The 26,170-nt window shown below is 42.4% G+C and overlaps 1 protein-coding gene across 2 annotated transcripts in view; it reads left to right on the forward strand.

Moving 5' to 3' along the window:
- MIPEP (mitochondrial intermediate peptidase) overlaps positions 1–26,170 on the forward strand; it is a 114,658-nt gene that overhangs the window by 66,428 nt on the left and 22,060 nt on the right. For both annotated transcript variants that reach the window (XM_050937230.1, XM_050937231.1), the window contains exons 15-16: positions 4,417–4,491; positions 16,012–16,131. In XM_050937230.1, coding sequence (XP_050793187.1) covers positions 4,417–4,491; positions 16,012–16,131 — 195 coding nt within the window. The remainder of the gene's footprint in view (positions 1–4,416; positions 4,492–16,011; positions 16,132–26,170) is intronic.

Here is a 26,170-nt window from a genome sequence, read left to right on the forward strand (position 1 = left end):
TCGGTAGCCTCTTGAGAGGGACCTTGTAAAAGGCTTTTGAAAATCTAAATAAATAGTGAGCTGGTTCTCCTTCATCCACTACTTTGACACATTCAAATAATTTTAATAGATTAGTGAAACATGATTTTTGTTTGCAGAAACTGTATCATATCATCATCTTCCACTGTTTTATTATTCTATTTTAAATCTGTTCAGCCAGTTTACCAGGTACTAATGTAATGCTTACTGATCTGTAATTCCCAAATCATCCAGCAGTTTTTTAATATTTATTTGTTTGTTACCTTCCAGTCTGCTGGTACAGTAGCTGTTTTTTAAATTAAAAATTACCTATCTTTGCTAGCAGCTCAGCCACTTGATACTCGAACTCCTTCAGAATTCTTGGATGTAAATTGTTGCTTTTTAAATTATGAATTTCTTCCAGAGCTTTTCCAGTCTCTGAGAATATCTCATCTTTATTGGCTACTCTGGACCTACTCATTTTTGGTATCTCCCTGATATTGTCAGCCATGAAGACTTATGCAAGGATGTTTTTCTAAAAGATATGCTCTAGGAATGTTTTTTGGGGGGAAGTTCTGTGGCATGAGGTCAGAATGGATAATCACAATGGTCTGTTCCGGCCTTGAAAGAGATGAATCCCTTTTATTTCTCAGCAATGTCCTTGTCATCCTTAATTGCTCCCTTTCACAACTGATTATCCAGAAGACCCACTGATTCTTTCGCAGGCTTCTTGCTTCCAATATACTAACCTTTAACTATTTGTTCTTAAAAATCCATCTAAGACCAGCTAATTTCCCTCTTCCATATTGCCTGATGCTATTTATTTCCCGTTTATTGGCTTCAGTAAGGTCAGATTTCCATATTTTGAGAGATATCTGGTGCTAATAGTCAGTTATGGTCTACTTTGCCTTCCTGGTTCCATTTTTATTCAGCAGCACACATGCTGTCTGACACTGTTATTTTAAGTGGTATCCGTGCCACATCTAAGCAATTTACTTCCTTTACTTTTAATTTGGGGCTTTTTTGGATAGCCCCTCTTCATTTTATGGAAATCTTCCTGTCCAAAATTTAGTATCACTGTGTCAGGTTTTGGTACCTTTCTCTCCTGTAGGATGTTAAATATTGAGGTCAGTATTACATTGTGGTTCAGCTACTTTTAATTCTTGAATTAATGCCTGTGCATTAAGTAAAACCAAATTGAGAAGCAATAATTTAATCTGAGAAATTGCTTCTCTAACCTTTGTCCCATTGTGCTATTAGACCAGTCTGCATATGATTACTTGAAGTAATCCATTATTAGCCTGTTAACCTTCGCTGCCTTTTTATCTGTCTTTACACTCAATATCCCTTTCTTGATCTGGAGGCCAACAATATAGCTAAATTCCTATTCCAAAAATCATCACATACTTCTAAACGAGGAGTCTTCTATATTCAGAAAAGAATTAGCACTGGAATAATAAGAGTATTGCAGGACAGAGTTAATGTCCATTGGTCCAGTTCTGCAGGTTGAAATTTAACAGCTATGTACATTATGACTGGCAAAATAGCAAGTACTATTGTTTCCCATTCTCAGGACTATACTGCATTTATCTGGGGAAAAGACATTACAAGGTCCTGACAAGTGGCTGCAAAAAAGGGTTGTGCAACTTGAGAGTTCTTATCTGTTTTTAACGTCCGGATTCCATTTATTTAATTGCTAACTTTTTTCTCACTTTTGTGTAATTTGGTATGCAATTGTTATGTATTTTTATTTTATGAATGTAACGTGCTTGGATGCTCTGCAAGAACGAGGCCCACACACACTGTGAGTTATTTGGCTTTAATGAAGGTAAAGTGACACATCCGCAACGGGGACCCCGGGCGTTGCTGTCACTTTGGCGGGGAACCCAGCACCGAAGCTCAGCTCGGCCTGGGTCGGAGTCCAAAGGCAGGACCGGGAGCATACAGCTATATATACACAATACAAAAGCAACTCATACATATGCAAAAAGGGACTTCCCACAAGCTATGCCCGCCCTTTGGCCTAAGGCCATACAAACTGGTTTCAACCAGTTAAAAGCGAGTTATAACTGGCATGCCGTGTCCTACAAGGACCGGCCACTTAGCAAGCAGGGGCTTTCCACAAGGCCGCCGAGAAAGCGGAGATACCCTAGCTAGGCCGTGACACAGTCTTCCGCAGTCCCCTACAATGAACATCAGCATAGTTTGGTTTGGAGTCATATCATTTGTACAGAATCTAAACATATGGCTATGGGATCAGAATCTGTAAACTTTGATGTATTCCTTCTTAAACACTTCATCACACTGTAAAACTTCAGGTATGCTTTTTGAGTTCTCTGTAATAGCAAACATCTGTGTTACAGTGCAGAACCATTGCATAATATTGTTTAACATAATAGCAGGAACTGAGTTATTTTAACTCTGATTAACATACTTCAAAATACTTACAGAAAGAATATGCTTATTGGGAAAACTGATTTATTGAACTGCCTAAAGATGGACTGACAAGAAATGTAGGGCCAGACATTCACCTACCAGTATTTTGAAAGATATGGCATTGAACAGTCTCTGGATGTATTTATAGAGATCTAAATGGAAAAGGGAAAACTAGACTGAAGATTGGGAAAAATCGATCAGTCTTGCAAGGGATGTGGTGGAGTATTTAAAATAACTTTAGTCATGTAAATGTGAAACATAGATTAGGTTTTATTAAACATATCAATAATAGTGTTCAGTTTCGCAAAACATCTTCATGTAGATAAATAAGTAGGATCTGAACCAATACTCAGTGAAGACAATGACTAGCCTCCTATTGAATTCATTTGAGATTAGATCAGGCCCATATGGATTTGTACTAGACATGCTCAAACATTAAAAGGATTTTTTTATTTCTAATATCTGCTACCGAAGATTAGACTGGATGACCCTGGGGCACTGCCTGCAGTAGCTGTGTTTTATATTCTGAAATAATAGTCATAATATTTTAAATAGGTACATGTTGATAGCAAAGTACAGTAACTCCTCGCTTAACGTTGTAGTTATGTTCCTGAAAAATGCGACTTTAAGCGAAATGATGTTAAGTGAATCCAATTTCCCCATAAGAATTAATATAAATAGGAGGGGTTAGGGAAATTCCAGGGAAATTTTTTTCACCAGACAAAAGACCATATTTTATTTTATATATACATACACACACTCACTCTCTCTCTCTCTCTCTCTCTCTCTCTCTCTCTCATATATATATATATATATAAGTTTTAAACAATTTAATACTGGACACAGAGATGATGATTGTGAAGCTTGGTTGAGGTGATGAAGTCAGAGGGTGGAAGAGGGTGGGATATTTCCCAGAGAATGTCTTAATGCTAAATTATGAACTATCACTCTGCTAAGCCCTCAAGGGTTAACCCATTATTTTTAATGTAGCCTCACACTCTACAAGGCAGCAGGAATGGAAAGAGGGGAGACAGCATGGCAGACAGACACACACCTTGTGTGTGAGAGAGAGAGATGCACGTTGCCCCTTTAAGTACGCTGACCCCACTCTAAGTACGCTTCCTTGTTAAGTAGATCAGAAAGTTGAGACAGCAGCTGCTCCCAGGAAGCTCCCTCCGTCCTGAGCCCTGTCCTATCTTGTCCTCTAACCCATGGAGATGGGGTAAGTGGGGTGCACGGAGTAGGGGGACACCCTGACATTAGCCCCCCGTCTTTTCCCCCCACGCATAGCAGAGAGCAGCTCCAAGGCAGAGGGCAGGAGTAGCACATGGCAGTGGGGACAAGGACAGCTGAACTGCCAGCAATTGATAGCCTGCTGGGTGGCTGCCATACAGGGAATTTAGGGGATTGGGGAGCTGATAGGGCGCTGCTGGTCCACCCTGATTCCAAGCCCCCATGAGCTAGCGGCAATGGGCTGCTCTTCCTGCAAGCAGTGGAAAAAGCAGGTGGCTGCCAAATGGCGTTATAAGGGAGCATTGCATAACTTTAAATGAGTATGTTCTCTAATTGATCAGCAACGTAACAATGAAACAATGTTAACCGGGATGACTTTAAGTGAGGAGTTACTGTATTGTTTTATAAATATGCACCTATGAGACAATAAATCGTTATCCCAGGTTGCTAGTTAAAAAGCAGGGCCAATGTAGTAGTCTGCCATTCTGTATTTGAATGTTCAAACCTTCTGTTTGACAAATTAGTACTTGTTGAAATTTAATAGAATGCCTTCATCCTTATCAGTTTTTCAATCCAAAGTGTTTTCTAAAAGTCGTAATTGTTTTTAAAATTACAGTAAAAATCCATTGTTTTACTTTTATGTTCTCTGTTTGTCTTCCTTACTCAGAAGTACTGTACATTAAATGTTCTCAAACAATGTGCTTAATTTTCTTAATTCTAAATGTATTGTGGCTTTTTTCTTTATTCAAGTCACTGCCAAAAATCATGGTGTCACGGCTCTGTGAATCTAAAAAGATTTGTGCTGCAGCTGATATGCAACTTCAGGTATGTTCTTTCATTTCGGGTTTTTCCAGGACCTAAATCTGAAATGACTTCCTAAATTTATGGGAACTGTCAATTTAATTTGACTCTATTCATTTGTGAAACCTTACAAATTTTTGTAATTTAACACTTAACTCAATGATGTATCTATGCTGTCTAAACAAATGCAAAATATTTAAACTGAATTGTTTTCAACTTCATTTTAATATATTTTGATCAGCATTGTCAGTTGTCTGCATAAAGTTGGTATTTTAATATGGATTTAGATGCTTATCTTTAGGTACACAGCTTTGAAAACGGTTGCCTTTCACACGTAAGAAAGTTTTAACAGGAGGCCGTGAATTAAAATTGGACTTGATATTTTGTTTACTGAATGTTTTTTAAAATATCTCAAATATATATTAAAAACAAAAGGGTGCTGAAGTAGCCATTTTTTATTATATTTACTTTGGCCAAAAATTTCAAACCTGGGTCCCTACATTGAAGCTCACAAATCCATTTTGTGACTTCTAAATAAAACCAATTTAATTCTCAGAAATATGGAGCATCTTTAAATTCCACTAAACTCTGTGAGCTGGAGATGCTGAGCACCTTTTAAAAATCAGCCCAGTTTTATTTAGGTGATGAAATATGGATTTTGCTTTCCTCACTTAAACAGTCAGGTTTGAAAATACTGGTTTTTATTACTAAAAGGACACTGTCAACGTTTGTAGGTCTAATATCTGATCTACCTTATTATATTGTTATAGTCGTTGCTAAGTTCATGCAGTTCTGTCAGGCTTTTCCAAAACAACAGTTTCAACTCTTTCTTTAAGAAGAAAATCAAACTCCTCAGCTCAGCATTAATGCACAGCTCTGCACTCACAGTTGATGAACTTGTGCAATTCAGTAAAAATAATGTTAGTAAGAAAACACATGTCCGTTTCCACCTTCTAAGTCTTAGCATTATAATAAAAGGGGAGTTAAAACTTAGGTAAAATATGTTAGTGTCTTTCACTCTTCTTTTGAAAAAAACAAGCAAACAATAAATATGTCATTGTTGAAACAGGGAGCTTGTTTCCTCAATCCCAATAGAGCAATTACCAGTAAAAGTTAATAGTCACAATAGCATTTAGATTATCTATGTTTTTCATAATGATTATTCCGCTTGTGTTTATATTCTGCTAATGCTTATTTTGTATGATTTTTCTCTATTCTTTTTTCCCTATGCTAAATACTTTTTTTTTTTTAAACCACAATTAGTATAGCTTTAAAGTGAGGACAACTGCTTTTAGGTGCTCCAAACAGGAGCACTCCATTTCTTTTTAAGAAATGCAGAAACAAAAAAATCAGGTGGCAGTTTGGACAGTTGGGCCAAGGCCAGGGATTTGTGATTTCTTCTCTCTAAAAGATGTCCCAAAGACTGTGTCCTCCTATACAAACACAAACTGTATGAGCTGATGATTTTTAAAATATCTTAATTAAACCTGTGCAAACTGCTATGTGGACACATCTATTGATTTAAAACTGGTTATAATAGTTGAGCTTATATTTGTAAATTTACATGTGCAGATTAAACCAATAAGCCAGGTTTATAGCAGGTTGAGTATCTATATAGGTTTGCACTGATTTAACTCAGTCAGTTTTTAAGTCACACTTTTAGTTAAACCACTGCAACTTTGGTTGTCACTGGCTATGATGGGTTCTGTGAGAGCTGAGTGATGTGGAGGGGAGCACGGCTTTACCTTTATAATGTGAAAGCAGTGAAATGCCCCTGGAAATTCTGATTTTGAAATGCATAATTGTTGCTTATAATTTTTTTCATATACAGATGTGTGCTATGCTACTAAATCTGAGAGATATCTGAGAGAGATTGTTTGCAATCTAGAAGGAATCATACAAGAATTAAAGCAGAATTGCTCCAAACTGTACAACAGTTCTGAAAAAGCAAAATTTAATACTGATGAGTGAATACTCAAAAAAATACCCTGTTCATGAGAGCCACTAATTTTGAATTATCCACCAGGGTATAGACCAGTAATTGACTTGAAATTCTGAAGTGATGGACATGTGCTTTCAAACACGGACATTCTTTGTTCAGTAATATCTGTACTACCAATAGAGCCCAAGGATTTCCTTTCAGCAGTTAATTTGTATTTGTCCTGGACCAGAGTTGCCATAAATATTTGACTTTCTATTTCAATGCATCTTCAGCTAATCTAACAGTAATGCCTGTAGGTGCATATAAACTAATCCCTGATAAAAAGATTGGCTAATAGTCACTTCAGTTATGTAGTTCACAAAAATTGTTCCTGGAGACGGGTGCATGGTGGTGAATACAGAGTTCCCACATTCCTTTGTAGAGATGTGTATTGTTTTCTGTGTAGTCATTTGAAGTTATAATCATTGGAATAAACTCTTGTATTTATTTTAATTTAGTTGTCCAGATATGTTCTCCTACATATGTATAAAAGTCTGAATAACCACATTCATTGCACACAAATTGGTAAAGATATTACTTATAACTGAAAACTCAAACTCATTTTTTTCATACTTAGCAAAAGCACGTATTTCTTTTTGAGGGCTAAATGCCATACATGCCATTCATTACTTCACCTTTTGAAAATGAAAATGTTTTGAATTTTCCAAGAGTAGGGAAATATCATAGATGTGTTTTAGCCTATTCAAAAAATAAATAAAGGTAACTTCTAATTTTTGGTATCGAAAAATCAGAGAATGCAATTAAATTGCTTTTTCATCCATAAACTTCAGTTCTGCTATAATAATTTCAGCTGCTGTGATCTTTAGCAGATTCTGGAGAGAGATGAGGAAACCTGAGTTCTGTACTCTACATTTAAATACACATATTTTCAATAGGCATATTTTTGTCATGTGGAGTAAATTCCTGTAAGTTTGGGCCTGCAGTAACTTTATTGGAACAGTCAGAGGGGTAGCCGTGTTAGTCTGTATCCACAAAAACAACAAGGAGTCCAATGGCATCCTAAAGACTGACAGATTTATTTGGGCATAAGCTTTTGTGGGTAAAAAAAACCCACTTCTTCAGATGCATGGTGAAAATTACAGATACAAGCATAAATATACTGGCACGTGAAGAAAAGAGAGTTACCTACAAGTGGAGGAAAGGTCAATTCAGTCAGGATGGATGTGGTCCACTCCCAATAATTGACGAGGAGGTGTCAATACCTAAAGAGAGAAAATTGCTTTTGTAGTGAGCCAGCCACTCTTTCAGTCTCTATTCAAGCCCAAATTAATGGTGTTAAGTTTGCAAATGAATTGTAGCTCTGCAGTTTCTCTTTGAAGTCTGTTTTTGAAGTTTTTTTGTTGACAGATAGCTACTTTTTAAATCTGTTATTGAATGTCCAGGGAGATTGAAGTGTTCTACTGGCTTTTGTATGTTACCATTCCTGATATCTGATTTGTGTCCATTTATTCTTTTACGTAGACACTGTCCAGTTTGGCCAATGTACATGGTTGAGGGCAGGGCCAGTGCAACCCGTTAGGTGACCTAGGCAGTTGCCTAGGATGCTAGCATTTGGGGGGCAGCATTTTGGGTCCTTTGGCGGCATCTGCGGCGGCCAGATGTTTGGCCGCCCCGGTCGTTGTCGGCATTTAGGTGGAGGGACCTGGTCCAGAGGGATACGAGGAGGGCTGCCTGCAGCAAGTAAGGGTGGGCCATGGCACCCAGGGTAACTGTTCTCTGCCCAAGCTCACCTGTGCTCCGCCTCCTCCCCTGAGCACACCGCCCCACTCTGCTTCTCTCCCTCCCAGGCTTGCGGTGCCAAACAGCTGATTGGTGCCGCAAGCCTGGGAGGTAGGAGAAGTAGAGCGGCAACGACGTGCTCGGGGAGAAGACGGAGCAGAGATGAACTGGGGCGGGGAGCTGCCACACGGCTCCCCGAGCCGGGGGGAGCTGCCGCGGGAGGGGTGCCTCAGGGCAGGGAGCTGCCGCAGGGGGGCAGCTTAGGGCGGAGGGCTGCCACAGGGCTCAGAGGGTGGAGGGGGCGTAAGGTGGAAGTTTTACCTTAGGCGCGAAACATCCTTGCACCCACTCTGGCTGAGGGGCATTGCTGGCACATGATAGCATATATCACATTAGTAGCTGTGCAGGTGAATGAGCCCCTGATGGTGTGGCTGATGTGGTTGAGTCTTATGATGGTGTCACTAGAGTGGATATGGGGACAGAGTTGGCAACGGGATTGTTACGGGGATTGGTTCCTGGGTTAGTGTTTCTGTGGTGTGGTGTATAGTTGCTGGTGACTATTTGCTTCAGGTTAGGGGGCTGTCTGTAGCGAGGACTGGACTGTCTCCCAAAGTTTGTGAGAGTGAGTGACCATTTTCCAGGATAGGTTGTAGATCGTTGATGGTGTGCTGGAGAGGTTTTAGCTGGGGCTGTACATGATGACCCATGGTGTTCTGTTGTTTTCCTTGTGGGGCCTGTCCTGTAGTAGGTGACGTCTGGGTACCCGTCTCGCTCTGTCAGTCTGTTTCCTTGCTTACCCAGGTGGGTATTGTAGTTTTAAAGAATGCTTGATAAAGATCTTATCTTTGTTTGTCTGAGGAATTGGAACAAATGTGGTTATATCTTAGGGCTTGACTGTAGACAATGGATCGTGTGATGTGTCCTAGATGGAAGCTGGAGGTATGTCGGTAAGAATAGTGGTCAATAGGTTTCCAGTATAGGATGGAGTTTATGTGACCATCACTTATTTTCACTCTAGTGTCCAGGAAGTGGATCTGTTGCGTGGACTGGTCCAGACTGAGGTTGATGGTGGGGTGGAAATTGTTGAAATCCAGGTGGAATTCTTCAAGGACCTCCTTCCCGTGGGTCCATCTGATGAAGATGTCATCAATGTAGCACAAGTAAAGGAGGGGCACTAGAGGACGAGAGCTGGGAAGCGTTGTGAAGTCAGCCATAAAAATGTTGGCATGCTGTGGGGCCATGTGGGTATCCATAGCAGTGCCACTGACTTGAAGGTATAAGTTGTCCCCAAATCTGAAATGGTTGTGAGTGAGGACAAAGTTACAAAGCTCAGCCGCTAGGTGTGCTGTGGCATCATCACAGATACTGTTCCTGCCAGCTTGTTGTCCATCCTCATGTGGGGAATATTGGTGTAAAGAGCTGCTACATCCATGGTGCCCAGGATGGTGTTTTCAGGAAGATCACCAATGCATTGTAGTTTCCTCTGGAAGTCGGTGGTCTCCCAAAGATAGCTAGGAGTGCTGGTAGCATAGGGTCTGAGGAGAGAGTCCATATAGCCAGATAATCCTGTTGTAAGAATGCCAGTGCCTGAGATGATGGGGCATCCAGGATTTCCAGGTTTATGAATCTTGGGTAGCAGACAGAATGCTCCTATTCGGGGCTCTAGGGGTATGTCTGTGTAGATTTGTTCCTGTGCTGTAGCAGGAAGTTTGTTGAGCAAATGATGTAGTTTCTTTTGGTACTCCTCAGTGGGATCGGAGGATAGTGGCCTGTAGAATGTGGTGTTGGAGAGCTGCCTGGCAGCCTCCTATTCATAATCCGACCTGTTCATGATGACTACAGCACTTCCTTTGTCAGCCCCTTTGATTATAATGTCAGAGTTATTTCTGAGGCTGTGGATGGCGTTGCATTCTGTGTGGCTGAGATTATGGGGCAAGTGATGCTATTTGTTCACAATTTCAGCCTGTGCACATCTGCAGAAGCACTCTGTGTAGAAGTCCAGTCTGTCATTTCGACCATCAGGAGTCCACACAGAATTCTTTTTCTTGTAGTGTTGGAAGGAGGATTCCTGTAGGTCAGTGTGCTGTTCAGTGGTGTGTTGAAAATATTCTTTGAGTCGGAGACAGTGAAAGTAGGCTTCCAGATCACCGCAGAACTGTATCATGTGCGCAGGGATGGTGAGGCAGAAAGAGAGTCCCTGAGATAGGACAGACTCTTCTGCTGGGCTAAGTGTGTGGTTGGATAGATTAACAATATTGTTGGGTGAGTTGTAGCCCCCTGTGGCATGTCAGAGTTTAGATAGTTTACTGTCCTTTTTCTTCTGTAGAGAAGTAAAATGTACGTTGTAAATGGCTCGTCTTATTTTTGTAAAGTCCATCCACGTGGAAGTATGAGAGTCTCCAGTTTTGACAGCTCAAACCACAGGTATAGCTCATTGACACAGGTATAGCTCATTACATAATAATAACTCTTAACAAGCAGGCAGGGAGCTATAATATTCGGAACCAAATTAATTAACATTTTAACTGCACTGTTTAAGCTAATTAATGTAGTAATTTATAATAATTACAGTGAGACACTGTTTCCTCTTATTTAAAGTCTGTTCTAGATAAACACTGATAGTAGAAATCTACCAGTATCTAAATGCTTGAAAATAGGGTCCTCAGCAACAATCTCCAAATCACATGGCAATGTGAAATATCTTTCATTCCCGTAGCTATGGCAGACGCACATAACTATGTCTCATAGTTGAAAATACTTACGTATGTAAAGTCATCAGTGTTTATTTTCCAGAGTGGATTTATTTTCACTGTGTGCTCCTGGTGACCTGGCTGACCAGATAGAAAGTGTCAAAAATCAGGACAGGAGCTGGGGGGTAGTAGATGCCTATGTGAGAAAAAGACCAAAAATCATGACTGTCCTATAAAATCAGGATATCTGGTCACCCTACCAGGGTCAGAACTTCCTTCTAACACTCTACATATGCCAGGGAAGGGCGAAGCTTGTAAGTCGCTTCAGTGGCTTATTTCTCCAGCTCTCTATTTCTGCATAATTCTCTAAGTAACCCACCTCATTGGTTTTTGGCAGAGGGTCCAGGAATAGATCCCAGAAATCCTAACACCCAGCTCTCTGCTCTAACCACAAGAGCATACACATGTGCCATGGAAAAGCAGCTTTTGAATGTCTTACCAGAGTTTATCATTTTGGAAATCTAGTTGAAAGGTTTAATAAGCTGCTATGTTTAGAAAAGTAATTCAAACAGAAGTAACGTAATCCTTAGGAAATGTTTACATTTAGTCGTAAAGACTTAGATAGGACATAATGCAAACCAAATCTATGATAATGAATGAATTCTGGCTAAGTCACAAGCTGTCAGTGGGTTTGGATTTTTTTTTATCCAATCATAAGACTTTCAAAGCAATAATTGAGCATGCTATAAGACACAATTCCATTTTAGTCAGATCATCTCAACCTTTTTCTTCTGAGGCCCCACCCCAGCATCTTATAAAAACTCCACAACCCACCTGTGCCACAACTGTTTTTCTGCGTATAAAAGCCAGGGCTAGCATTAATGGGTAGCAAGCTAAGTTGCTTGGGCTTTGGTTTCAGCCTTGCATGGCAGGGTTCAGGCTCAGGCTTGGGCTTTCTGCCCTGGGTCCTGTACAGTCTAATGCCAACCCTGCTTAGCAGACCCCCTGAAACCTGCTCGCAGCCCCCCAGGAGGCACGGGACCCATGGTTGAGAACTGCTGATGTAAATGATTTGCTCAGCTTTTTCACAGTACCATCTCCCAAGTTCCCTATTTCATGTACAGATTTTTTTTTTAAAAAAAGGGAATAGAGGGGCCCAGAGGTTATAAAAGAAAGGGTCTCTGACCTGCCATTATGTCAGGGGAGAGAGAGATGGAAGCTAGCTGTGTGTGAGAGAGCGAGAGAGACGCTATGATTTGGAGGAGAAGCCCTGTGCAAGAAGGTGTAATCCTGGACCCCCTGAAATACTCTGACTAAATGGCTAAATTTCAGTACCCAGAAAGATAATGGAGCAAGTAATTAAGCAATCAGTTTGCAGACAACTAGAAGATAATAAGGTGATAAGTGACAGCATGGATTTGTCAAGAACAAATTGTGTCAGACCAACCTAATAGCTTTCTTTGACAGGGTAACACGCCTTGTGGATAAGGGGGAAGAGGTAGATGTGGTATATCTTGACTTTAGTAAGGCTTATGATACAATCTTGCGTGACCTTCTCATAAACCAACTAGGGAAATACAACCTAGATGGAACTACTATAAGGGGGGTGCATAACTGGTTGGAAAAACATTCCCAGGGAGTAGTTATCAGTGGTTCACAGTCAAACTGGAAGGGCATATGAAGTAGGGTCCCTCTGGTATCGGTTCTGAGTCTGGTTCTGTTCAATATCTTCATCAGTGATCTAGACAATAGCATAGAGAGTACACTTACAAAGTTTGTGGATGATACCTAACTCAGAGGGGTTGCAAGTGCTTTGGAAGATAGAGTTAAAATACAAAACGATCTGGACAAACTGGAGAAATGGTCTAAAGTGACAGAATGAAATTCAGTAAGAACAAATGCAAAGTACTCCACTTTGGGAGGAACAATCAGTTGCATATATACAAAACAGGAAATGACTGCCTAGGAAGGAGTACTCCCAGAAAGGGATCTGGAGGTCATAGTGGATCACAACTAAATATGAATCAACAGTGTAACACTATTACAAAAAAAAAAAAGAACATAATTCTGGGATATATTAGCAGGAATGTTGTAAGCAAGACACAAGAAGTAATTCCACTCTACTCTCTGCTGATTAGGCCTCAATTGTAGAATAGTGTCCAGTTCTCGGTGCCACATTTTGGGCAAGATGTGGACAAATGGGAGAAAGTCCAGAGAAGAGCAACAAAGAAGATTCAAGGTCTAGAAAATGTGACCTTTGAGGGAAGATTGAAAAAGTTGGGTTTGTTTAGTCTGGAGAAGAGAAGATTGAGAGGGGACATAAGTTTTCAAGTACATAAAAGGTTTTTACACAGAAGAGGGAGAAAAATTGCTCCCCTTTATCTGTGAGGATAGGTGTAGCAATGCGATGACTCACTGGCGCAGCATCTCCTGCTGGTTGTCCTGCGAATTAGCTCGATTCCAGCTTCGGAGCACCCTCTGCAGGCTGGTGTCTCACCTACTGCTGTCCCTCCCGGACCCCGGTGCCCTTTACCTCGGGGTTCTGCCCCAGCAGTACTCCCACGCTCTGGTCTTACATCCCAGGAGAACCCTCAACCCTTTATGCCCACCTTGCCTTAGTGGCTACTGCCAGTCATCTTCTAGCCCCTCCTCACTGGGGCAAACTGCAGTCTGTAAAGGCCACTCATCATTGGCAAGGAGGTTGGGACCAGCAGCCTCTGCCTAACCCCAGTATGTTTCTTTAGGCCTTGCACAAGGCCTGCAGCCTGAAGGTGTACCAGGCTGGAGCTCCCCAGTTCCTCTTGCCTTATTCCCCAGCACTGCTCCAGTTCAGGTACCCTTTTCTCCCAGGCAGCCAGCCCTTCTCCCTCCAGGGCTGGAGAGAGACTCCCCGACTCCTGGCCCTCCAGCCCTCTTATCAGGGCCAGCTGGGCCCTGATTGGGCTCAGTGACAGCTGTGGCTGCTTCCCCAATCAGCCTGCTTTTGCTGCTTCTACTCCTCTGTCCCAGCCGCAGCCCTCTCCAGGGCTACGTTTAATCCTTTTTACCTTGGAGTGGGCAGCTGCACCACTACAATAGGACAAGAAGCAATGGGCTTATTGCAGCAAAGGCAGTTTAGGTTGGACATTAGTAAAAACTTCCTAACTCTCAAGATCGTTAGGCATTGGAATAAATTGCTTAGGAATGTTGTGGAATCTCCATCACTGGAGATTTTTAAGAGCAGGTTAGACAAACACCTGTCAGGTAGTCCTTCCATGAGTGCAGGGGGCTAGACTAGCTGACTTCTTGAGGTTCCCTCCGATCCTATAATTCTATGATTCTAAGTCCCAAACAAAGAACACTTGAGCGGTGAGGAAATTAAGGAAGGGAATGATAAATAGGAGTTCTGTTGGTTTGTGTAGATCAGTATATATCATAAGTTGTTTAAAGTAATGGATAAGTGTTTTAGAATCCCGTTTGCAATGTCTGTGTGTTACATGTTTTATCTAAACTGTACACCAGAGTGCTCACAAGGCTGGAATCATGAGAAAGAGTGTGCTTAAGCAACTGGTGTATCTTGGCAGGCGGTGATGGTGATTCTGAGAACCTAAGGCAGTTGTATCCTGAATTCCCACTTCTGTGAAGGGTGCCCAGCGGGATGTATTCCAGAGAGGCCAAAGAAACAATTCCGGAGGCTACCCAGACCAAGGGAAGCTTAGAAGCATATGGGTCTGGCATGTGAGACTGAAACGTGGCAGCCTGGTGAATGTTCAGCAGTGGGAGCTTTAACAGGGCCATGACAAATGTCTGTTAGAACCTTCAATCTCGTTATATTTCAGTAAAAAGCCATTTCTGTTTGGTTTGGATTTTCATGATAGCACGGAGCTAGTACACAGTCAAGCTCCTGAATTGTCTCAGGGATCCCAAAGCAGTAAAGGAGTTAATATAGTAGTATTATATTACACAAGTGTTGATAAAGGATAAGATATTAATGTTACCTCCTGACAACAAGAATCACAAATTCATCTCCTTTTAGCAGGAGCACATTGGTTTCCTCTGAAACATCCAGGTGCTCCACTTAGATGTCAGGGAGGGGCTGCAGTTAACTATTTCTACCTAACTCCTAAATATATTTATTTCTGTGGGATTTGCACTGGGCCTCTTTATCCACAGACAAGAAATCCTGTTTGAGTCCCTAGGGTGCTTAGTGTGGCTGCTGCTCCACCTAACAGTTGATCCGTCCTACTGCAACCTCACTCCTGGTTTAGGCCTAACGTCTGTCTCCACCAGATCTTTGCAGAATATTGTGAATTGGACAGCTGTCTCTCGTTTTGTCTGCCGCACAAACCTCCCACAAAACATTTAGTCTCACAAATTAACATGCGGCTACTCCATTTCCCACTCTGTGACTTGCAACCCTTAAAAAACCCTCAGCACCTCTCATACAATTCCTGAGTCCCATTAAAGTCTCACATATGCTGCTCCAAGCACCAGTAAAATATCAATCTCTTTCAGTAGCACTTCTTTCCTAATTCCCTTACCTCTCATTATGTCTTGGACCAGTTCTAGAGGGAACTTGAGAGGTGCAACCAGTGGCTCCTTCTGCCGTCCGTCTCAAGACACTTTTGGTGTCCACTGCTTAGCCTTCTTCACGGCAGTTGTGATCTTCTACTCTTTATGGCCCCATACACAGCATGTGCATCCTAGTGACATCACGTTGGGCTGTGCTGTGTCTGTCTCTCAGAACCCAAGGAAGGTATTTTGAACTTCTCTTATTAATAAGAGTATTTTAAACACTCTCCTCCCCTCTCCCCAATAGATGGACTTCTTTGGGACATTAGGTGTAGGTTTCAATTTTTTTTTAAGGCAGATAAATACATGAGCTTATGGAGGTTGACAGTGCATTTTAAGTGTCAGGGAACTAATCTTACAAGACACTGAGTCCTTAACATCTGTTTGTCAGTTGGAGTTGAGGGCACTCAGCACAAGGATTAGTCCCTTATCCTTTTATTTTATACCAAAAATAGAAGAGCCAGGAAATGTACATATTTTAAGTTCTCATGGTTTATTCTATTGCCTCTGTCTTTGTTGGTTAACCACATGTCAAATGCCAAGACTGTGAGCCAAAGCTGAATATATGTTTTATCTGTCTAGGTCTTTTATGCTGTCTTGGACCAACTCTACCATGGGGAACATCCTCTAACGAGGTCAACCACAGAAATTTTAAAGGAAACCCAGGAGAAATTTTATGGATTACCATACGTACCAAACACTGTGAGTGTAACATTTCATTCTCATTCATACTTTAAAAGAAAAGGAAAGTTTGGAAATGCTTAGGCCTTGTGTCTTTAGCAGGCTGACTAAGCTGTCATCCCCTTTCTGCAGAATCTTAAAATCTCCACATTTCCTATCAGCATAATTCAAAACAGAGGCCACTTACTGAGGTTTTGGGCATAAATATCCAGGTGTGTCACTACTGAAACTGAAAAATTTCAACTCCAGAACTTCTGTCAAGCTACTGTGCCTGTGTGTGCTTGTATTTAAATATAATTTCCTTGCTTCTTTGATGAGCACGTGGAGTCAGTACTCTATTAGTACTGTATTTCCGAATGACAAAGAGCTTAGTGGAATTAGTTTTTCTGTAAGTTTGGACTGTGAAAAACAGCATTTTCTTTCCACTCTAACAGTCCAACAGCCATTTTGGCAAATGAAGCAAATTGTGTAAAACATGCTGTATGTTAGCATTCAGAGAATACAAGAAAAACGAGGAGTCCTTGTGGCCCTTAACGACTAACAAATTTATTTGGGCATAAGCTTCAGATGCATGAAGTGAAAAATACAGGAGCAGGTATAAATACCTGAAGGGATGGGGGTTGCTTTACCAAGTGTTAGGTCAGTCTAGCGAGATAAATCAATTAACAGCAAGATATCAAGGGAGGAAAAATAACCTTTGAAGTGGTAAGAGAGTGGCCCATTACAGACAGTTTACAAGAAGGTGTGAGTAATGATAGGGAGAAATAAGGATTGGGGAAATTAAGTTTAGGTTTTGTAATGACCCAACCTGTCTTTATTCAGGCCTAATTTGATGGTATCTAGTTTGCAAAATAATTCCAGTTCTGCAGCTTCACGTCGGAGTCCATTTTTGATGTTTTTTTGTTGAAGAATTGCCACTTTAAGGTCTGTTATTGAGTGAGAAGAGAGATGGAAGTGTTCTCTTACTGGTTTTTGAATGTTATGATTCCTGATGTCAGGTTGATTATTCATTTCTGAATGAGAACGTGTGTGTTTTAATTATGTAAAAATTATATTCTGAAGATGCAAATTATATTCTGAAGATGCAAAACAGACAAACAAACAAAAAAAAAGTGACTCAATTGTTTAGTTATGCACATAGTTCTTGTACTCTGTCCTATCAAATCCTGAACCTATGGCCATTCACCTCTCCCATAATGCAGTTGTGTTCTTTCATTGCTTGGTGCTGTGCAGGAACCAAACAACCCTTCCCCGCAAAGAATGGGGCTGCAGTTCCCCTAAAGGGTGTGCATCCTTTCCCTACAAACCCTTCCTGCTCCTTAGGTAGCAGCTGATTCCACTCCCTTGGCCCCCTCCTCAGAGTCAGAGGCAGGATATCCCTAGAGAATAGAATTTGGTTATATATTGTCTTTAATATTCAAACTTTATTGTTTAAATACTCTTAATATAGAATGATTAGGCACATGGAAGCATTTAATATTTGTTCACATAGTCTTGAACTTTAGAACCCTTCTCCCCCTGCAAATCCCTAAGAGGGAAATGTTGGCCAGGTTACCAGATAAGTTCCTTTCTTGCTTTGAAAATTACCTTGTAATCTTTAATCTCCACCTTCATAATTTATGTACAGGATGGTGCCTGTAACATTAAGCAACATCTTGTAGTGAAGCATAGCATCACCATTTTAATACAAGCTTTGGTATATGACTTGATCCCACAGTCTGTCCCAGTACAAAAGCACTGATAATTGAGTTATATTGTCAATATGCTGTCTAGTTTCTTATATTCAGAATTTGAGGGCATCTGGGCTAGGACTTTTAACACATTTAACATCTAAATTACACTTATCAAGAAACTACACTACAAGAACAGTTAGTAACTTTTGTAGGATAGCTCTTGCTACTTGATATGGTGGCGGTGCAGGAGGCATCCCACAAACTGATATCCTTCAGAGCATTGGACTCAGGAAAATCGCACTATCTGTTAATGACATGATCATGGAACCAGCAAAGATGGTGTGGCACACACCTGCCATGTGTACTCCCGCCCTTTGTCATCCAGCACCAAATCCACTGATTGCCCAAGCAGCATCAGAGTGAAAAAGGTAACACCAGGTATGATCTTTTCCACTTGATAAGGAAGCTAAGGGACTGTACTGTTGGCAGAAAGGTCTTTTCAGGTACCAGCCTGCAATTCACAATAGCAAACTGTCAAGTGCTTTTGCCCAAGTACAACCTTGTGAACTACAACATATTCACAGAGTTTTCAGATAAGATTCCACATGAGCTTAGAGGACAGTTTGAGGCACTCATCTAGGAGGGAAACCTGACTGTGAAGTCATCACTTCAAACTGCCATCAATGCGGATGGCATGGCTGCTTGGTCAGTAGCCACTGCTGTGGTTTTGAAAAGAGTGGCATGGCTTCACTCATCTGGGTTCCCGAAGGAGAGCCAAGTCATGATAGAGGATCTCTTCTTCAGACATGCATCCAACGAAGTGGGTATTCACTCACGAAAGCTCATGCTCCAATACGTCTGTTAGTCTATAAGGTGCCACAGGACTCTTTGCTGCTTGTCCTTCAGAGGAAACTTAGCTTTTTAGTGAAATGATGAACAAGTCCCTACATTCTTTAAAGGTATCCAGGGCAATTCTCCTCTCCCTCAGGATTTATGCACCAGACAAAGATCCACTCCTGAGCCATTCTTACATCATAGCCATTATGAGCCCCCAAAGAAGTGCACGCAACTCCAGAGGCTTAGACGAACAACTCTTTTTGCCTCCTCCTTCCAACTGGAACCTAAGGAGCTGCAAATCATCTCTGTAGCTAAATTTGTCTAACCTTTTCTGATTTGGGGGTCATTTAGCCCACTTCTTTGACAACTGGTGGAGCATTACATCCAACAGATGGATTCTTGATATTATCCAAACAGGATATACAATAGAATTCCTCTCCCTTTCCTACCCTCATCCTCCGTCCTGATGTCTCTTCAGGGATCACTCTCACAAGGAGGTGTTCTCTCAGGAGATAAATTCCCTTGTTCAACTGGGAGCCACAGAATCTGGTTCACCCCTTTACCAAGGAAGAAGTTTCTATTACAAATAGTTCATGATTCAAACACAAAAACCGTAAACTACAGCAACTCAGTGTCTATATCCCAGCAACACAATTTAGAATGGTAACGTTGGCAGCAGTAATTCTATTATTAAGCAAAGGAGACTAGTTCACAATTCACAACATGAAGGATACCTGTTTTCATGTACCTCACTTGCACACAGGAAAGTTCTCAGGTTTACCATAGGTTCCTATCGTTAACAGTGCAAGCTATTTCCCTTCAGTCTGACTACAGCCCCAAGAGTGTTTACAGAAATGTCATCAGTGGCAGCCCACCTTTGCCTCAAGGGAATCTCAATATTTCTGCCCGTTGACAAATGGTTACTGACTGGGAGATCTCACTCCATTCTGCAACAAGAGCCCTTATTCTAGCTGCATCAGTCACTGGGCATCTCTGTAGACAAACAGAAATCGTTGTTAGTCCTCACATAGAAGAATTCATTGGAGCAACACTGAACTCTGTCAGAGCCAGAGCTTTCCTGCTAGAGGACAGATTTTTGACAATGACAGCAATGGTCATGCAGCTTCGGGCCAGTCCACAGACCTGAGTTCAAACTTGTCTTACTCTTAGGCCAATGGTAGCCTGTACGTATGTAACGCAGTTTGCAAAGCTCCGACTTTGTGCCTTAGGTCGAAACAATGTACATTCCAAACAGAGACTGCATCGAAAAAGAGCCATCACTCCGGGAATACAGGACTCAGTAAACTGATGGGCAAATAGCCACCATGTTTGCACAGGAATTCCTTTCACTTCACCACCACCAGAAAAAGTATTAATTCCAGATGCCTCCTCCCTAGGCTAGGACAGCCCTTTGGACGAACAAGTGGCAGAAGACACTTGGACACCTCAAGAGTTCAGAATGCATATAAATCTGCTATAACTGCAAGCAGTCTGCAGGGCCTGCAAATGCTTCCTCCCATGCACAGCAGTGAGACACGCACAAGTACAATTGAACAAGTCAACAGTAATCTATATCAACAGATCAAGTGATGCAAAATCCACTCCATTATGTGCAATAGCTGTCAACCTATGGAATTGGTACATCATTCACTCTGTCTGCAGTGCACCTCCTGGAGCAATGCAACAAGCTTGTGGACAGGAGTGGGCAAACTTTTTGGCTTGAGGGCCACATTGGGGTTGCAAAACTGTATGGAGGGCCAGGTAGAGAAAGCTGTGCCTCCCTAAACAGCCTGGCCCCCACCCCTTATTTACCCCCTCCCACTTCCCGCCCCCCTCAGAACCCCCAGCCCATCCAACCTCCCCCGATCCTTGTCCCCTAACTACCCCCTACTGGGCCTCCCTGCCCCAACTACTGCCCACCCCTTATCCAACCCCCCTGCTCCCAGTCCCCTGACTGCCTCGACCCCTATCCACACCCCTACCCCCTGACAGGCTCCCCAGGACTCCCATGCTTATCCAACCGCTCTGTTCCCCATCCCCATAAAACTTGTGTGCACTATAAAAATTACTAACTGCTGACAAGATTTCAGCAGTAGATGCAGCTGAACTATTGTTGAACGCTGTTTAGCCAAGAGCCGTTGGATCAGCTGCATCCTATCCATCTCACATACCCTAACATCTAATAGAGATTCTGCAGGCCAAACTAGATCATAGAATCATAGAACCACAGGGTTAGGAGGAACCGCCAGGGTCATGTAGTCTAACCCTCTGCCAAGATGCAAGATTTGTTATATGTAAACCAGTGAGACTCAGACTCAGCCTCAGGAGCCACAAGTGGCTCTTTAATGTGACTCCTGCGGCCCTTTGCAGCACCTTTTGGAGAATGATCACTGATTTGGCTCCTGAACCACTGAGGTCTGAGTATCACTGATCTAAACCATCCCAGACGGATATCCAACCTCTTTTTGAAAACCTCCAGTGAAGCAGCTTCCATGACTTCCTTAGGCAGTTCCTTCCGTTGGCCTATTGTTCTTACAGTTAGGAAGTTTTTCCTGAGATTTAATCTAAATCTGCTATGCTGTAATCTGATCCCTTTGCTCACATGGCTTGCATTCCATCCCTTTGAACACCTGTGTCGCTCACTTCTGGATCCTTTCCAGTTTCTCTACATCCTTTCTATACATTGGTGACCAAAATTGGACACGGTACTTCAGCTAAGGCCTAACCAGCCCCAAATAGCGTGGTACTATCAGCTCCTGTAATTTGCATCCTATGCCTCTGTTAATACAACCTAAAATTACATTTGCTTTTTTTGCAACAGAATCGCATTGTTGACTGGTGTTGCGGTTGTGATCCACCAAAACTTCTAGATCCTTGTCAGCAGTGCCACTGTCAAGCCAGTTATCCCCCATTCTGTATTTGTGCGTTTGGTTTTTCTTCCCTAAGTGTAGCACCTTACATTTGTCTTTGATGAATTTCATTTTGTCGTCTTTGGCCTGGTTCTCCAGTTTATCAAGGTCCCTTTGACTTTTAGCTCTATCCTCCAAAGCGTTTGCAGCCTCCCCTAGCTTTGTGTCATCAGCAGATTTGATCAGTGTGCTCTCTATTCCTACTTTCAGGTCATTAATAAAATGTCAAATAATGCCAGACCCAAAACAGATCCCTGTGGAACCCCACTTGAGATCTCCTTCCAATCTGACATAATTCCATTAATAGTTAATCTTTGTTTGCGGTTGGTTAAATAAATGTGGAGGCTCCAGCATGGCAGTGGGGAGCACAGGCCACTGGCTGCATGGAGGTGGGAAGTGACCTTGCATCCCACCCACCCCTGCTCCGGGACACAAACTTGGCAGTGAGACTGCATCTGACTCTGATACAGTGCAAGGGCTGGGCCTGCCTCAGAAACACTTCAGGGCCCTGCCCTTCCATGCCAGTGCACCAGGTGTCAGCAGGCAAGCTCAGCCTGGCAGGATCCAAGTGTGGTGGTGGGGATCCAGATGTGAGGTAAGAGGGGTCTGTGTAGGGCAATCTGGGTGCAGGTGGCGCAGTGAGGATTCCGAGGCGGGATCTGGAGGCACAGGGGCTCTTCTGGGAGTTCCTGGTGCAGGGACAATGGGACTCTGCAGAGGGTCCAGGTGAAGGAGCTGGGGTCTGGGTGTGGGAGGATGGGACTTGGCGGTGTCTGGGATGTGAGGGGCTCAGCGGGGGGAGTCCAGGTGCCGGGGGAGTGGGGCTTGGTGGGTTGGCAGTCCAGGTGCAGCTGGTTGGAGCTCAGTGGCGTGGGGTTCAGATGCAGGGGGCACTTTGGGATGGTCCAGTGCATGGGGACTGGGGCTCATCAGGATGAGGGTTTGAGTGTAGGAGCTCAATGGATGGGGGTCTGGGTGTGGGGGTGGGGGGTGAGGCTCGGTGGGGTGGGGGTTTGGCTCAGCAGGAGGCATGGGGGGATCCAGATGCACGGGGGTTGGGTGGATGGAGAGCAGCTCCCCCCCACAGTGACCCATTCCCCTGCAGCTGAGGAACGATGGGGCCTACGTGATGGGGGGATGTAGAGCTTTCTGCAGCTGGGGGAGGTTTCTGGACATGGGTCAGCCCCGGCCCCGGCCACTCCTTGAAGAGGAAGAGAAGACTAGCAGCCAAGCCCAGCATAGGATAGGAACCACCAGCCGGGGTGTCCACAGCCCTGCCGCTCCCCCCACAGTGATTTAACTCTCAGCCAGCTGCTCCAGGTGCCTGAAATGATGCACCTGTGATGCTTTAGAGGGACGTGTGACTGCCCTTGTGACTTTCCTTTGTTTCCTGATAGTCATTGTTCTGTGGGGAAGCAAAAAAATCTCCATGTGCTCAATGAAGGAATGAATTCTGCATGTGCCCAGTGGTGCAGAATTCCCATAAAGGCACTGCTGACTGCTAGTGATCACCCATTCATCCTCCAGGTATTCACAAATTGAATATTTTGTACATTGCTCTAGTAGCTTTCCAGGTGTTGAATTCAGGCTGACAGGTCTGTAGTTCCCCGGCTCCTCCTTTTTCCCTCTTTTAAAGATGGACACTACATTATCCCTTCTCCAGTCTTCAAGGACCTCTTCTGTCATCCATGAGTTTGCATGAGGCACCATTAACTTGAATTCATTCAACTTAGTCGGAAGATCTCTGACATGTTCTTTACTTATCCTGATCTGCATCCCTTTCCCGTTATTGTCTGTAATAACTTAGCTAGTTGTCCGATCACTTATTTTTGTGTGTGAAGACTGAAGCGAAGTAGGCATTGAGCAGCTCTGTCTTCCTATCATCTTCGGTTACCAGCTCACCACCTTCATTGAGCAGCAGACCCATAACATCCCTGATGTTTCTTTTTTATCTGTCGTATTTGTAGACCCCCTTCTTGTTCTCTCTAATATTTCTTGCCACTGTAACTCATTCTTTGCCTTGACTTTCCTGATTTTGTCCCTACATGTTCATGCTATTCCCATGTTCACTTCCTTGGTGACATGTCCCTCCTTCCATTTCCCATATGTGTCCCTTTTGGTTTTCAGATAGCTAAAAAGCGTCTTGTGAAGCCACATTGGCTTCTTGTGACTCTTATCTTCCCTCTGCGTTGGAATAGCTTGATCTTGAGCCTCTAGTATTACATCTTTCAGGAACTGCCTGCCCCTTTCAACTCCTTTTCTTCCTAATTGGTCTTTCCATGGGATCTTGCCAGCTATTTCTGAGTTGGTTGAAATCTGCCTTTCTGAAGTCCAGTGTCCTGGTTTGTTATTCTCATGTCTTCCTTTCCTTAGGATCTTGAATTCTTATCAGATCATGATCATTTCCTCCCAAGTTTCCGAACAGCTTTGCATTTGCAACTAATTCACCCCTTTTGGTCAACACTGGATCCAAAATGGATGACCCTCTAGTTGTTTCCTCAACTTTCTTAATCAGAAAGTTATCCCCTACACTTGCTAAGAACTTGCAGGACAGATTACGTTTTGCTGTATTAGTCTTCCAACAGATATCAGGGAAGTTAAAATCACCATTAATACTGGCCCATGTGTGTTAGCTAATCATGTTACCTAGTTGAAGAATGCCTCATCCACTTCCTCTTCTTGATTTGGTTCTCTATAATAGACCCCACACACACCATAACACCACTGTTATTGTTTTCTCTTTTTATCTTTACCCAGATACACTCAGTAGGTCTGCTGCTCACTTCCTCTTGGATCTCAGGACATGTGTATACATTCTTGACATACAGTGCAACACCTCCTCCTTTTTTCCCCCATACCTATCCTTCCAGAATGAGCTATGTCTCTCAGTGCTAGTGCTCCAGTCATGGGAGTTGTCCCACCAAGTCTCCACAATGGCAATCAGCATTGGTTTGCATGCACTGAAGATATTTGGCAGACTGTCCTGTTGCTTTTCTTCTTGCCTCTTTAATGCAGTTTTGGTTTCTAGTCCCTTCTCCAGAATTTAGCCCCTTCCCCACACCAACACCTCTGCAGCCCATTGTTTAAGATTATAGAATCATAGAAATGTGGAGCTAGTGAAAGGACCGCAAGAAGTCATCTATTCCAGCCCCCTACTGTGAGGCAGGACCCAGTAAACCCCTAGACTAACTCTGACAGGTTTGTCTAACCTATTCTTACAGGATTCTACAACCTCCCTTGGAAGCCTAGCCCATTACTTAACTATTCTTGTAGTGAGAGAGTTTTTCCTAGTATCTAATTTAAATCTCCCTTGCTGCAGATTAAGTTGATTACTACTTGTTCTGCATTCAGTGGACATGTAGAACAATTGATCACCATCTTCTTTGTAACATCCTTTAACATATTTGAAGACTGTTATTAGGTGTCTCTCTCCCCCCTCCCCAGTCTTTTTTCTCATGACTAAACATGCCCTGGTAGTTTTTTTTAAAAAAAAGAACAATCCTCATAGGTTGGTTTTCTAAACCTTTTATCATTTTTGGTTGCTGTCCTCTGGACTGTCTCCAATTTGTCCACGCCTTTCCTGAAGTGTGGCACCCAGAACTGGACACAGTGCAGCAGCTGAGGCCTCACCAGTGCCAAGTAGAGTGGGATGGCTACCTCCTGTCTGACATATGATACTCCTGATAGTACACCCCAGGGTATTAGCCTTTTTCACAACTGCATCATGTTGTTGGCTCATATTCAATTTGCGATCCACTGTAACCTGCAATCTCTTTCTGCAAAATTACTGCCTAGCCAGTTATTCCCCATTTTAAATTTATGCATTTGTTTTTTCCTTCCCAAGTGTTGTAGTCTGCAGTTGTTGTCTTTTATTGAATTTCATCATGTTAATTTCAGACCAGTTCTCCAGTTTATCAGTTTATGCTCTTAGTGGCATCTGTGCAGGCTGAAAACAGTGGGGTTGAATATGTATAAATGGGGGCGTAATTTGGTCTGATATGAAAATAACTCACCTTAATTGTCAGAGCCCAGGTGAGTGTGGCAGATGTGGGGGACACTAATGGTTAGCTTGACTTATGAATGGAAAGAAATTGGTATAGAAATTAAATTAATAAGGAACTATACAATGCCAGTATTGCAAAGTTAATTTTGGGGGTAGAAACTTTGAGCTTGTTACCTAACCACTTTTGACTTTATGCATAAAAAATGAATAAAAACCCAGATAACTGAAAAGATGCTTTTAACGAAAGAAAGCAATACCAGCTTCTAAGGGAGAGCAATCAGTTTTCATTAACCTCTCTCTTTAGAGCACAGCAAAATAAAACAATTTTAATTTGGGAAAAGAGATGGGTTTTTGTTGAACAGTGTTTCCTCCTATTATGTACTTTATTCAACATTTAGAGGAATTCTTTCGTTGTATTCATATATAATATGCATCAGAGCTCGCATGCACAAATTGTTGTAATTACCCATGATAGGAGAGTACGTGTTTTGGTTTATATAACTTTGGATAGCAAGCCTTTTGATTATTTTCTGGGCTGCTGAATAATCTGGCAGTGCACCTGATTTGTTCCAACATGTTAAAAATGTAGTATTTCAGAAAGGTCACTTCTATTAGTGACCTAAAGCTTCCCTTAGGTA

The sequence above is a fragment of the Gopherus flavomarginatus genome, chromosome 1 (genome assembly GCF_025201925.1).
Source record: "Gopherus flavomarginatus isolate rGopFla2 chromosome 1, rGopFla2.mat.asm, whole genome shotgun sequence".
Lineage (NCBI taxonomy): Eukaryota > Metazoa > Chordata > Testudines > Testudinidae > Gopherus > Gopherus flavomarginatus.